General features: G+C 43.8%; 1 protein-coding gene across 2 annotated transcripts in view; it reads left to right on the top strand.

Annotated features, from left to right (window-relative positions):
- Window positions 1–14,725, top strand: part of LOC126282096 (FHIP family protein AGAP011705-like) — a 218,678-nt gene that overhangs the window by 25,665 nt on the left and 178,288 nt on the right. For both annotated transcript variants that reach the window (XM_049981554.1, XM_049981553.1), the window contains 2 exons: window positions 12,879–13,087; window positions 13,295–13,567. In XM_049981554.1, coding sequence (XP_049837511.1) covers window positions 12,879–13,087; window positions 13,295–13,567 — 482 coding nt within the window. The remainder of the gene's footprint in view (window positions 1–12,878; window positions 13,088–13,294; window positions 13,568–14,725) is intronic.

Raw genomic sequence — 14,725 nt, 5'->3', positions numbered from 1 at the left:
AAGAATATATCTGAGAGAATGAAGAAATATTGGGCAGACAGAGGAACAAAACACCTTTCGTATAAGAATAGACTCTAATAATTATATTACCTAAATATCATGTTATTGTTGAGCTAAATTGTATCCCTGTGTAACAACTTGTTTACAACTTTGTATTTTTTACTAGAGTGGTCCAATGAAGGCCATAAAATTAATAATAATAATCTATTTGTGTTAGTAGGCTTTCTGCACATTCTGTGTCTTAGCATTGTCAGATTTGCTATATACCAGCATGTCTAGGAACAGGAGATTGACCACTCTTCTTATCTCGAAGGAAAAATTAATTTTGGGATAAATTATTTTTAAGAAATCATGGAACCCTGAAACTCTTCTTTTCTGTGTGGCTATGTAACAAATGTCATCCACAAAGTGGAGTCAACAGGAAGTCTTTAAAGGAAGATTGCTTAATGCGTGTTGCTCAATATGCTCATAAAAATGTCAGTTGCCATGGGCAACAAGGGTGAGCCCTTAGCAACACCATCAGGCTGTTCTTAAAATTCACCGTTGGGTGTAAAATAGCTTGATCAGAGAGATACATCAATTAAGTTACAAACATATGGAGCAACTTTCTCCCTTATGATCTCCATTGTGTCTGATACTGGGATGTTAGTAAGTAAATATGTCACATCAAAACTTACAAGAATCTCATGTATGGATATCTACATCATGTGTATAATTTCCAGTAAATGTTTCAGATCTTTGATGAAAGTATTTGTTTTCCCAACTAGATGTCTCAGTTTTTCAGATAGATGCCTTGCTAAGAAGTAAGTTGGCGAGTTAATCCCTTTTACGGGAGGTCGCCAGGGACACAATTCTTTTTTTATCTTGGGTAGTCCGTATATTTTGGGTTGAGACAGGTATTCAGAGCACTAGATTCTTTGTAATAGAGCTATTCATTCTGGCGTATGATGCAAGATTTTTTTTCAATTTATGAATGATTCTGGTCGTCAGGTTGCTTTTTAACTTGGAGTACACAGGATCAGCTAACCATTGTTCCATATTCATGTGGTATTCCAGAGCATTCATAACACTAGCATTTCTCTTATCTGATTTCATTGAAATGATACTTCCGTTTCTCTTGAGTTCATTAAGAACTTCCCTTTCCTGCACCAATATGTTGTTTTTGGGTAGTGTCAGTTTCCACAGAATTCTCGAACTTTTTACATCTTCAGTCTGCACCTTCAGGAGAAAAAACTAGGATGTTTTGGCGTCTCTTCATATTTCTCACTGTGTCTGAGTGTCAAATCAACCGTGAACACCACAAGATTCTGAAGATGATCACAGCAGAGGGGTTGAAATGTCAATTGTTTAAAAGAAGTATGGAGTGGCCTAACAACCCAGAAGATTTTAACTTCAGTTACAACAACAATGAAGGCTGCAGGCAGTAGTAATTGAGCTACTTGTCCAGTCTCACTCACATGGGACATGAAGTCCCAGTTTTGTGTTAAGTGTTCAAGTACACTTTTTCACACACAAAACAAGCCAATACATATTTGTTTTCTCATTGCCACCAAATATATAGACAAATTATTGCCCATTTGAAGATTTCAATTTGGCCAAATTGAATTTCTGATTGGGAAGTAATTTGGCATCTCACAGTAATGTGAAATTACCTTGTTTCACCTTACATGAATTTATATCAATGGTGCACATATAATATAGCTCTCTGTAATATTTACTCTGTGTACATTTGTTACATGGTCACTCAGTGACTGCAAAGTATTAACTGAAGGCAGCCGAAACTTGGCAACTCGCACTCCTCAGGTAGCCAGTGGCTATGATTGTCATACAGAACATGCTTTGCAGATAAGGTCACAGTGATCCATAATTACGAGGTGGAGGTCCTTTAGGTGCTGCCAAAGCAGTCATTGCTAGAATGTAAGCAGGGAAACAGACTTTAATTTTACCTGGTCCCATGGACTTAAACATTGCAAGATACATGCAGTCCAAATTCATGCAATCTCATTCACTTACTGCAGGTAATACAATTTGATGAAAAGGGTGTAATGAGATTCATATTGTTCTTTAGTTTTTAACTACAAAGTAATTACTCACATCAAAAAAAGTTTTGCCTCACCCCGGTTTCCTGAACTTTTGAAGATAGACGTTGACTGTGGATATTGTATTACAGACACAGACCCTTTGACTGTTCAGAGATGTCACTAAACCCATCCAAAGATGTAAACAACCATGCATGTGCAGCATCTATTAGACGGAGGAAGCCTGACAAACAATCAGTTCGTCATTTCACCAGGAAGGAGCTACACAGCTCGTGTTGTCTAGACAGTCAACCATGCATGCCTAGACAGTCAATACCACAGTTCAGTTGCATCCTCATTGTTACTTTGTACTAGGAAGGGCTCTCAACAAGGGAAGTGTCCAGGCGTCTCAGAATAAACCAAAGCAATGTTGTTCGGACATGTAGGAGATATGGAGAGACAGGAACTGTTGATGACATGCCTCGCTCAGGCCGCCCAAGGCTTACTACTGCAGGGGATGGCCGCTACCCTGGATTATGCCTCGGAGAAACCCTGACAACAATGCCACCAAGTTGAGTAATACTTTTTGTGCAGCCACAGGATGTCGTGTTAAGACTCAAACTGTGCACATTAGGCTGCCTGCTGTGCAACTTCACTCCAGAGATCCATGGCGAAGTCCATCTTTGCAACCATGACACCATGCAACGCTGTACTGATGGGCCCACAACATGCTGTATGGACCGCTCAGGATTGGCATCATGTTCTCTTCACCGATGAGTGTCGCAGATATCTTTAACCGTACATGTTTGGAGGCAACCTGATTAGGCTGAACGCTTAAGACACTGTCCAGTGAGTGCAGCAGTGTGGAGATACCCTGCTGTTTTAGGGTGGCATATACGCCGCTGGTGGTCATGGAAGGCACCGTAATCGTTGTACAATATGTGAATGCCATCCTCCGACTGATAGTGCAACCATATCGGCAGCATATTGGCGAGGCATTCATCTTCGTGGACGACAATTCGTGCTCCCATTGTGCACATCTTGTGAATGATTTCTTTCAGGATAACGACATTGCTTGGTTAGAGTGGCCAGCATGTTCTCCAGATGTGAACCCTATTGAACACGCCTGGGATAGATTGAAAAGGGCTGTTTATGGACGATGTGACCCACCAACCACTCTGAGGGATCTACGCTGAATCGCCATTGAGGAATGGGACAATCTGGACCAACAGTGCCTTGATGAACTTGTAGATAGTATGCCATGACGAAGACAGCCATGCATCAATGCAAGAGGACATGCCAGTGGGTATTAGAGGTACAGGTGTGTACAGACAGCAATCTGGACCACCACCTCTGAAGATGTCACTGTGTGGTGGTACAACATGCAATGTGTGGTTTTTATGAGCAATAAAAAGGGTGGATATCTATCCCAATTTTCTGTACAGGTTCCAAAACTCTTAGAACTGAGGTGATGCAAAACTTTTTTTGATGTGTGTATTGTTGTGGGTATTTGCAGACAACCAGTGGATACCCGTAAAAGTATACACTTTTATCTGCATGGTACAAATGCTGCAAATACCCGTATATCCGCAGACTGTTAACCATTTACTATCATAAAATGTATGTAGACTGCATGTAAGGCTTAGTAACCAACACTTTTTTGCCTTTTTTCACACCAGATCACCACACCTTTATCTCTCCCCATATATTTCTATTTTCATTTTCATTTCAGCCTCATGTTACATCCACCTTCTAATACCTTGTCACCCTCACAACACCCCCACAATGACCCCATTAAGTTTTATTTACATTCCCTCCGCAAACATGCCTTAGCCCTAGCCAGATTACGCTCTCATGTTTTATTTTCTCTGGCTTGTCTGACATTTGGTATTACCCTCAAAGGCCTCACACTTAAAGTTCCCATCTCTGGCTGCAACTCTTCTTTCCATCAGTCCCTACACCAGTTCCAAACTGAACAATCCATCGCCCTCGCCCACCTATTCCTTCACCTACACATCAACTCAGCCAATGAACACACCCGTCAACTCCTATCCTTAATAAAAGTCCTCAATCTTTCCTCTCCCACATCCACACCGGCTGTTTAGAGCATCCTCCTACAGGCCAACCGCAAATTAGAACAGCATGCCACCCTCCACCTCAAAAAAACTATCCAATCTCCTGGTTTCCCACCTCCAGAAAGGCAATTCACTCACCCTTCACAACCTTTCCAGCAAACCTCAACCTCCTCTCATTGCACACAAACCCAGTCTCCCTCATCTTCTCAATCTCCCAATTCCAGCTCCACTCCCTCCAAAACCTCAAAATTCCAATCAACACAATCTGGAACCACAAAACCCTCATTCAGTAGTTAACCTTTCCTCCAAACCTCTCTCCCAATCCGAAACCTCTGTCCTATCCAAAGGCCTCACCTTCAGCCCCACTCCCAGATTCAACCAAACAGCCCTTGTCAGGGATTTACTGTCCTACACTCGTACTCTCTGCTGGAAATATCACTTTGCCACGAAGAGGAATGATCCTAATTCTACTCCTAATGATCCAACTCCCCAAGACACTATCCAAATTGAACCCTGCCTGGAACAGTTCCGTCCTCCGTCACAGTGGGACCCACCTCCTCTTCCTCAAAATCACCCTCTCCAAACCTTCCAGGAATTTCTGACTTCCAGTCTTGCCTCTCAATCCTTCTTAAAAACCCTTAATCCTACTCCCAGCATCACCACTGCTGAAGCCCAAGCTATTTGTGATCTGAAGGCTGACCAATACAGCGTCATTCTTCCGGCAGACAAGGGTTCCACGACCGTGGTACTTGATCGTCGGGAGTATGTGGCTGAGGGACTGCGTCAGCTTTCAGACAACACCACATACAAAGTTTGCCAAGGTAATCCCATTCCCGATGTCCAGGCGGAGCTTCAAGGAATCCTCAGAACATTAGGCCCCCTACAAAACCTTTCACCTGACTCCATCAACCTCCTGACCCCACCGACACCCCGTACCCCTACCTTCTACCTTCTTCCTAAAATTCACAAACCCAATCATCCCGGCCGCCCCATTGTAGCTGGTTACCAAACCCCCACAGAACGTATCTCTGCCTACGTAGATCAACACCTTCAACCCATTACATGCAGTCTCCCATCCTTCATCAAAGACACCAACCACTTTCTTGAACGCCTGGAATCCTTACCCAATCTGTTACCCCCGGAAACCATCCTTGTTACCATTGATGCCACTTCCTTATACACAAATATCCTGCACGTCCAGGGCCTCGCTGCAATGGAGCACTTCCTTTCACGCCGATCACCTGCCATTCTACCTAAAACCTCTTTCCTCATTACCTTAGCCAGCTTCATCCTGACCCACAACGTCTTCACTTTTGAAGGCCAGACATACCAACAATTAAAGGGAACAGCCATGGGTACCAGGATGGCCCCCTCGTATGCCAACCTATTCATGGGTCGCTTAGAGGAAGCCTTCTTGGTTACTCAGGCCTGCCAACCCAAAGTTTGGAACAGATTTATTGATGACATCTTCATGATCTGGACTCACAGTGAAGAAGAACTCCAGAATTTCCTATCCAACCTCAACTCCTTTGGTTCCGTCAGATTCACCTGGTCCTACTCCAAATCCCATGCCACTTTCCTTGACATTGATCTCCATCTGTCCAATGGCCAGCTTCACACGTCCGTCCACATCAAACCCACCAACAAGCAACAGTATGTCCATTATGACAGCTGCCACCTGTTCCACATCAAACGGTCCCTTCCCTATAGCTGAGGTCTGCTCCAGTCCGGAATCCTTGCCTACCCTCCTGACCTGGTACAGAAGCAAATAACTGGAGCCACTTCCTCATCCCCTCAAACCCAGAACCTCCCACAGAAGAACCACAAAAGTGCCCCACTTGTGACAGGATACTTTCTGGGACTGGACCAGACTCTGAATGTGGCTTTCCAGCAGGGATACGACTTCCTCAAATCCTGCCGTGAAATGAGATCCATCCTTCATGAAATCCTCCCCACTCCACCAAGAGTGTCTTTCTGCTGTCCACCTAACCTTCGTAACCTCTTAGTTCATCCCTATGAAATTCCCAAACCACCTTCCCTACCCTTGTAACCGACCCCGGCGTAAAACCTGTCCCATGCTCCCTCCCACCACCACCACTTACTCCAGTCCTGTAACCCGGAAGGTGTACACGATCAAAGGCAGAGCCACGTGTGAAAGCACCCACGTGATAACACACAAACACACACACTATATATATAAGTGCAACATCATGTGGGCTGAATCTCCAGATAAACTTGAGGTAATTACAAAATACAATGAAATGTGCAACATGATAGGACCAAGGAGAAGGAATGCTGATAAAAGGTAAATGACAGGAGAAGGAATGCTGATAAAAGGTAAATGACGGGGGAAAAATAAAAAATAGTTACATACAAAAAACAGCCTATTATTAGCTGATGTACAGTGCAGTTTGTTAAGCTATAATACAGGATGCACACTCATAAATAACAAAAATATTTCATTCCAGGTCAATTACAATCATGGCATTTAAAAAGACATTTGGTGCAACACAATGGATACATTTTGCACAGCCTAGATGACAGAACAACTGCCAATAAATTGTTCTGATCGCTTCACCTTCCACAGTAACACACTTTTTAAAATCATAACATCAAATAAAGAACCTCCAATTCATTATGTACTTGGAGTATTTCATTTCAACTGGAACAGCAAAGTTCATAGTGAAAAACAAATAATTAAGAATAGTCAAATTTGTAGTAGTAGTAGTAGTAGTAGTAGTAGTAGTAGTAGTATTTACTGTACTTGATCCACTTCCCGATATTAAAAATGATGCTTTAACTTTATATAGAAGACTCATGAGATAGATTTGAATTTTTCTGTTCAAAATAAATTAACTCTGCTTATAAATTAAACCTAAATATTTAGTATTACGGTACATAATTTACAAAACGTATTATAATTTATCCCTGACCACAAAGGTTACTCACTGTCTGTTTTTTTTCTTTAAAAAATAATGGCACAGGTAAGATTAAAAGTTACATTATTAACACTGCAATTGTGTGAAAAATAAATGTTTCAATGCCAACATTTCTCCCATCAGAACAGCACACATGTAATGTTCCAGAAAAAACATTCAACAATAAGCACAACCACCTCATGTCACATAAATAACAGTACTTTCTGTGAGACTGATATTGTTATCCACAAAAAAAAAAATATATATATATATATATTAAAAACAAAGATTCCAAGACTTACCAAGCGGGAAAGAGCCGGCAGACAGGCACATGAACAAAACACACAAACACACACACAGAATTACTAGCTTTCGCAACCGATGGTTGCTTCTTCAGGAAGGAGAGGGAAAGATGAAAGGATGTGGTTTTTAAGGGAAGAGGGTAAGGAGTCATTCCAATCCCGGGAGCGGAAAGACTTACCTTAGGGGGAAAAAAGGATAGGTATATAATCGCGCGCCCACACACACACACACACACACACACACACACACACACACACACTCACACATACATACACAGACACAAGCAGACATATATTCACTGTGTCTATCTACCGGCGCTTTCCCGCTTGGTAAGTCTTGGAATCATTGTTTTTAATATATATAGATTAACGGAGGTGTTAGTTACTTATTTTATCTTTAATGTGTTGAGCATATATTTGTAAATACAAAGTGTAAACTGTAACACAACTGCTTGTGTCTGTGTATGTATGGATGGATATGTGTGTGTGTGTAAGGTAAGTCTTTCCGCTCCCGGGATTGGAATGACTCCTTACCCTCTCCCTTAAAATCCACATCCTTTAATCTTTCCTTTTCCTTCCCTCTTTCCTGACGAAGCAGCCGCCGGTTGCGAAAGCTCGAAATTCTGTGTGTGTGTTTATGTGTTTTTAATATATATATATATATATATATATATATATATATATATATATATATATATATATATATATATATATATATGAAAGAAACTTCCACATGGGAAAAATATATTAAAAACAAAGATTCCAAGACTTACCAAGCGGGAAAGCGCCGGCAGACAGGCACATGAACAAAACACACAAACACACACACAGAATTACGAGCTTTCGCAACTGGCAGTTGCTTCGTCAGGAAAGAGGGAAGGAGAGGGAAAAATGAAAGGATGTGGGTTTTAAGGGAGAGGGTAAGGAGTCATTCCAATCCCGGGAGCGGAAAGACTTCCCTTAGGGGAAAAAAAGGACAGGTGTACACTCGCACACACACACACATATCCATCCGCACATACACAGACACAAGCAGACATATTTAAAGGCAAAGAGTTAAGGGCAGAGATGTCATTCGAGGCGGAAGTACAGAGGCAAAGAAGTTGTTGAAAGACAGGTGAGGTATGAGCGGCGGCAACTTGAAATTAGCGGAGGTTGAGGCCTGGCGGATATCGAGAAGAGAGGATATACTGAAGGGCGAGTTCCCATCTCCGGAGTTCGGATAGGTTGGTGTTGGTGGGAAGTATCCAGATAACTCGGACGGTGTAACACTGTGCCAAGATGTGCTGGCCGTGCATCAAGGCATGTTTAGCCACAGGGTGATCCTCATTACCAACAAACACTGTCTGTCTGTGTCCATTCATGCGAATGGACAGTTTGTTGCTGGTCATTCCCACATAGAAAGCATCACAGTGCAGGCAGGTCAGTTGGTAAATCACGTGGGTGCTTTCACATGTGGCTCTCCCTTTGATCGTGTACACCTTCCGGGTTACAGGACTGGAGTAGGTGGTGGTGGGAGGGTGCATAGGACAGGTTTTACACCGGGGGCGGTTGCAAGGGTAGGAGCCAGAGGGTAGGGGAGGTGGTTTGGGGATTTCATAGGGATGAACCAAGAGGTTACGAAGGGTAGGTGGACGGCGGAAAGACACTCTTGGTGGAGTGGGGAGGATTTCATGAAGGATGGATCTCATTTCGGGGCAGGATTTTAGGAAGTCGTATCCCTGCTGGAGAGCCACATTCAAGGTCTGATCCAGTCCCGGGAAGTATTCTGTTACAAGTGGGGCACTTTTGGGGTTCTTCTGTGAGAGGTTCTGGGTTTGAGGGGATGAGGAAGTGGCTCTGGTTATCTGCTTCTGTACCAGGTTGGGAGGGTAGTTGCGGGATGCGAAAGCTGTTTTCAGGTTGTTGGTGTAATGGTCGAGGGATTCAGGACTGGAGCAGATTCGTTTGCCACGAAGGCCTAGGCTGTAGGGAAGGGACCGTTTGATATGGAATGGGTGGCAGCTGTCATAATGGAGGTACTGTTGCTTGTTGGTGGGTTTGATGTGGACGGATGTGTGCAGCTGGCCATTGGACAGATGGAGGTCAACATCTAGGAAAGTGGCATGGGATTTGGAGTAGGACCAGGTGAATCTGATGGAACCAAAGGAGTTGAGGTTGGAGAGGAAATTCTGGAGTTGTTCTTCACTGTGAGTCCAGATCATGAAGATGTCATCAATAAATCTGTACCAAACTTTGGGTTGGCAGGTTTGGGTAACCAAAAAGGCTTCCTCTAAGCGACCCATAAATAGGTTGGCATACGAGGGGGCCATCCTGGTACCCATGGCTGTTCCCTTTAATTGTTGGTATGTCTGGCCTTCAAAAGTGAAGAAGTTGTGGGTCAGGATGAAGCTGGCTAAGGTGACGAGGAAAGAGGTTTTAGGTAGGGTGGCAGGTGATCGGCGTGAAAGGAAGTGCTCCATTGCAGCGAGGCCCTGGACGTGCGGGATATTTGTGTATAGGGAAGTGGCATCAATGGTTACCAGGATGGTTTCTGGGGGTAACAGACTGGGTACGGATTCCAGGCGTTCGAGAAAGTGGTTGGTGTCTTTGATGAAGGATGGGAGACTGCATGTAATGGGTTGAAGGTGTTGATCTACGTAGGCAGAGATACGTTCTGTGGGGGCTTGGTAACCAGCTACAATGGGGCGGCCAGGATGTTTGGGTTTGTGAATTTTAGGAAGTAGGTAGAAGGTAGGAGTGCGAGGTGACGGTGGGGTGAGGAGTTTGATGGAGTCAGGTGAAAGGTTTTGTAGGGGGCCTAAGGTTCTGAGGATTCCTTGAAGCTCCGCCTGGACATCAGGAATGGGATTACTTCGGAGTAGATGGGAGAGACTGGGTCTGTGTGCAATGAGAGGAGGTTGAGGTTTGTTGGAAAGGTTGTGGAGGGTGAGTGAGTTGCCTTTCCGGAGGTGGGAAACCAGGAGATTGGATAGTTTTTTGAGGTGGAGGGTGGCATGTTGTTCTAATTTGCGGTTGGCCTGTAGGAGGATGCTATGTACAGCCGGTGTGGATGTGGGAGAGGAAAGATTGAGGACTTTGATTTGGGATAGGAGTTGACGGGTGTGTTCATTGGCCGAGTCGATGTATAGGTGAAGGATTAGGCGGGTGAGGGCTATGGATTGTGCTGTTTGGAACTGGTATAAGGACTGATGGAAAGAAGGATTGCAGCCAGAGATGGGAACTTTAAGTGTGAGGCCTTTGGGAGTAATGCCAAATGTCAGACAAGCCTGAGTAAATAAAATGTGGGAGCGTAATCTGGCTAGGGTGAAGGCATGTTTGCGGAGGGAATGTAAATAAAATTTAATGGGGTCGTTGTAGGGATGTTGTGAGGTTGACATGGTGTTGGTAGGTGGAAAGGGTAATATGAGGTTAAAGTGAAAGTAAAGAGAGATTTGTATAGGGAGAGATAAAGGTGTGAAAAAAGTCGAAAGAGTGTTGGTTGAGATGAGCTATGTTGATCATGTGCTGACCCACAACTTCTTCACTTTTGAAGGCCAGACATACCAACAATTAAAGGGAACAGCCATGGGTACCAGGATGGCCCCCTCGTATGCCAACCTATTTATGGGTCGCTTAGAGGAAGCCTTTTTGGTTACCCAAGCCTGCCAACCCAAAGTTTGGTACAGATTTATTGATGACATCTTCATGATCTGGACTCACAGTGAAGAACAACTCCAGAATTTCCTCTCCAACCTCAACTCCTTTGGTTCCATCAGATTCACCTGGTCCTACTCCAAATCCCATGCCACTTTCCTAGATGTTGACCTCCATCTGTCCAATGGCCAGCTGCACACATCCGTCCACATCAAACCCACCAACAAGCAACAGTACCTCCATTATGACAGCTGCCACCCATTCCATATCAAACGGTCCCTTCCCTACAGCCTAGGCCTTCGTGGCAAACGAATCTGCTCCAGTCCTGAATCCCTCGACCATTACACCAACAACCTGAAAACAGCTTTCGCATCCCGCAACTACCCTCCCAACCTGGTACAGAAGCAGATAACCAGAGCCACTTCCTCATCCCCTCAAACCCAGAACCTCTCACAGAAGAACCCCAAAAGTGCCCCACTTGTAACAGAATACTTCCCGGGACTGGATCAGACCTTGAATGTGGCTCTCCAGCAGGGATACGACTTCCTAAAATCCTGCCCCGAAATGAGATCCATCCTTCATGAAATCCTCCCCACTCCACCAAGAGTGTCTTTCCGCCGTCCACCTACCCTTCGTAACCTCTTGGTTCATCCCTATGAAATCCCCAAACCACCTCCCCTACCCTCTGGCTCCTACCCTTGCAACCGCCCCCGGTGTAAAACCTGTCCTATGCACCCTCCCACCACCACCTACTCCAGTCCTGTAACCCGGAAGGTGTACACGATCAAAGGGAGAGCCACATGTGAAAGCACCCACGTGATTTACCAACTGACCTGCCTGCACTGTGATGCTTTCTATGTGGGAATGACCAGCAACAAACTGTCCATTCGCATGAATGGACACAGACAGACAGTGTTTGTTGGTAATGAGGATCACCCTGTGGCTAAACATGCCTTGATGCACGGCCAGCACATCTTGGCACAGTGTTACACCGTCCGAGTTATCTGGATACTTCCCACCAACACCAACCTATCCGAACTCCGGAGATGGGAACTCGCCCTTCAGTATATCCTCTCTTCTCGATATCCGCCAGGCCTCAACCTCCGCTAATTTCAAGTTGCCGCCGCTCATACCTCACCTGTCTTTCAACAACTTCTTTGCCTCTGTACTTCCGCCTCGAATGACATCTCTGCCCTTAACTCTTTGCCTTTAAATATGTCTGCTTGTGTCTGTGTATGTGCGGATGGATATGTGTGTGTGTGTGCGAGTGTACACCTGTCCTTTTTTTCCCCTAAGGGAAGTCTTTCCGCTCCCGGGATTGGAATGACTCCTTACCCTCTCCCTTAAAACCCACATCCTTTCATTTTTCCCTCTCCTTCCCTCTTTCCTGACGAAGCAACTGCCAGTTGCGAAAGCTTGTAATTCTGTGTGTGTGTGTTTGTGTGTTTTGTTCATGTGCCTGTCTGCCGGCGCTTTCCCGCTTGGTAAGTCTTGGAATCTTATATATATATATATATTAAAAGACTTACCAAGCGGGAAAGCGCCGGCAGACAGGCACATGAACAAAACACACAAACACACACACAGAATTACAAGCTTTCGCAACTGGCAGTTGCTTCGTCAGGAAAGAGGGAAGGAGAGGGAAAAATGAAAGGATGTGGGTTTTAAGGGAGAGGGTAAGGAGTCATTCCAATCCCGGGAGCGGAAAGACTTCCCTTAGGGGAAAAAAAGGACAGGTGTACACTCGCACACACACACACATATCCATCCGCACATACACAGACACGAGCATGTGGAAGTTTCTTTCTGTTTTATTTATATATATATATATATATATATGTGGTGTTAGTTACTTATTTCATCTTTAATGTGTTGAGCATATATTTGTAAATACAAAGTGTAAACTGTAACACAACTGCTCTGTTCTAGCCACCATCTTCATGCCCATCTCAGGATGATGTGGTCAGTGTTGTCAATCATTTGGCCCAGATGGCAACATTATTAATGCTTGAGATGCAGTCCCCGTCTCCTCCAGTTTCTAGTTGCGGAGACCGAATATCATCTCTCTCTTGCCTGGAATACCTACTGTCACAGAATTTATTGAATAAACTTTACACCTGGAGCTTAAGTGCTGGAAGGTAATACATTTGCCTCTTTTTATGGTATGAATTAAATTTGTTACCAGAGCAAAATTGTCCTTTTAGATTATAAAATAGAGCAAGTTTCTCTGATAAAGTATTACCCATGACAGAAAACTGTTCATGATGATAATTGCTAATTCATATTAATTGCAAAACATTCATTTCCTTGTATACAAGTATTTACCAAGATATTTGTGTCCAAAGGTATGGTTCAACCCTCCGTCTGGAGCAGCTGAAACTATATGAGTTGCTGGCTGGCTGCTCTGGGGAAAGAACTCATGGGCGAAGTTTGCTGGCAAATGAAGCATTTTTGCGACCATTGCTAGAATTACTGACAGCATGTGCTGGTGAATGCTTTCCTGGTGAAGTTGAGAATCGTATTGTTGTCCTGCTTAACCAGCTGTGTGTGTCTCTTGTTCACGACACTGATCTCATGCAAAAGTTCTTCTCATCTAGTCCAGAATCTGAGGGATCCAGGTATTATAACCAATATTTTGGGTATTATTTAAAAATATAAATTAGATTCATATTTCTCCGAATGTGCTTTCCTTAGCATTTTATTTGAAGTTAATATTTTCTGATAGTACCATGAAGTGTAAAAGTTTATTGAGTTATTGCAAATTCGCTAAGCTTCTAGCTTTACATTTAAGATCAGTTGTAACAACTGATTTTGTTGCCTGCCTGTAATATGTTGTCACTAAGATAAAAAACACCAGAGTCCCTGGGAGGAAGTTGCAATTTTCTGGGAGGCAATATAACCTGTCATGTGGAACGGGAAAGGGGGGGGGGGGAGATTGATATATAATTTACTACAGTACTTGAACATTTTTAAACGTGTAGAAAAACTTTTTACTGAATGCTTTAAAAATTTCAGAATGTTCTGAAAATGTATGATGCTTTTCAACAAAGAGGAAATGATTCCCTAACAATTTAAAGTTTTTGCCACTCTCCCCCTTGGCTGCAAACACTTCATACATGATTCCAACTGCTCAGACCTTAACAGCAAGGGAGATGGTGCTGTGGTTAATGTTGTGGTTGGTAGGAGAGCCAACACCGTGTTACTAGAGGAGGCCAAAAGGCACGCTTTTTAGCTCACGCAGGCTGGTGTGAGGTCTGGAACAGGACAAGGAAATTAGAATTTAGAAAAACGGACGTAGCTGGTGGAATACTTAACTTTAATCCATTAATGGTGAACGTCGCTCTTGACATTACATGATTCACAATATCAATAGAAACTGATAATGGCGCCTTGCTAGGTCGTAGCAAATAACGTAGCTGAAGGCTATGCTAACTATCGTCTCGGCAAATGAGAGCGTATTTTGTCAGTGAACCATCACTAGCAAATTCGGCTGTACAACTGGGGCGAGTGCTAGGAAGTCTCTCTAGACCTGCCGTGTGGTGGCGCTCGGTCTGCAATCACTGATAGTGGCGTCCCGCAGGTCCGACGTATACTACCGGACCGCGGCCGATTTAAAGGCTACCACCTAACAAGTGTGGTGTCTGGCAGTGACACCACAGTTAAGACTTTCCAAGCATTTGTAAGAAGTCTGGGGTAAAATAACTGACCAGTCATCCAGGTTAAACTTTCCTAACTTGTTTAAGGTGAATGCTGCACTTGTTCTATTGAAAATGGCA

Source organism: Schistocerca gregaria, chromosome 7 (assembly GCF_023897955.1).
Source record: "Schistocerca gregaria isolate iqSchGreg1 chromosome 7, iqSchGreg1.2, whole genome shotgun sequence".
NCBI lineage: Eukaryota > Metazoa > Arthropoda > Insecta > Orthoptera > Acrididae > Schistocerca > Schistocerca gregaria.
Note: the sequence above shows the minus strand (reverse complement) of the source record. Positions and strands in the feature narration are given on the sequence as shown.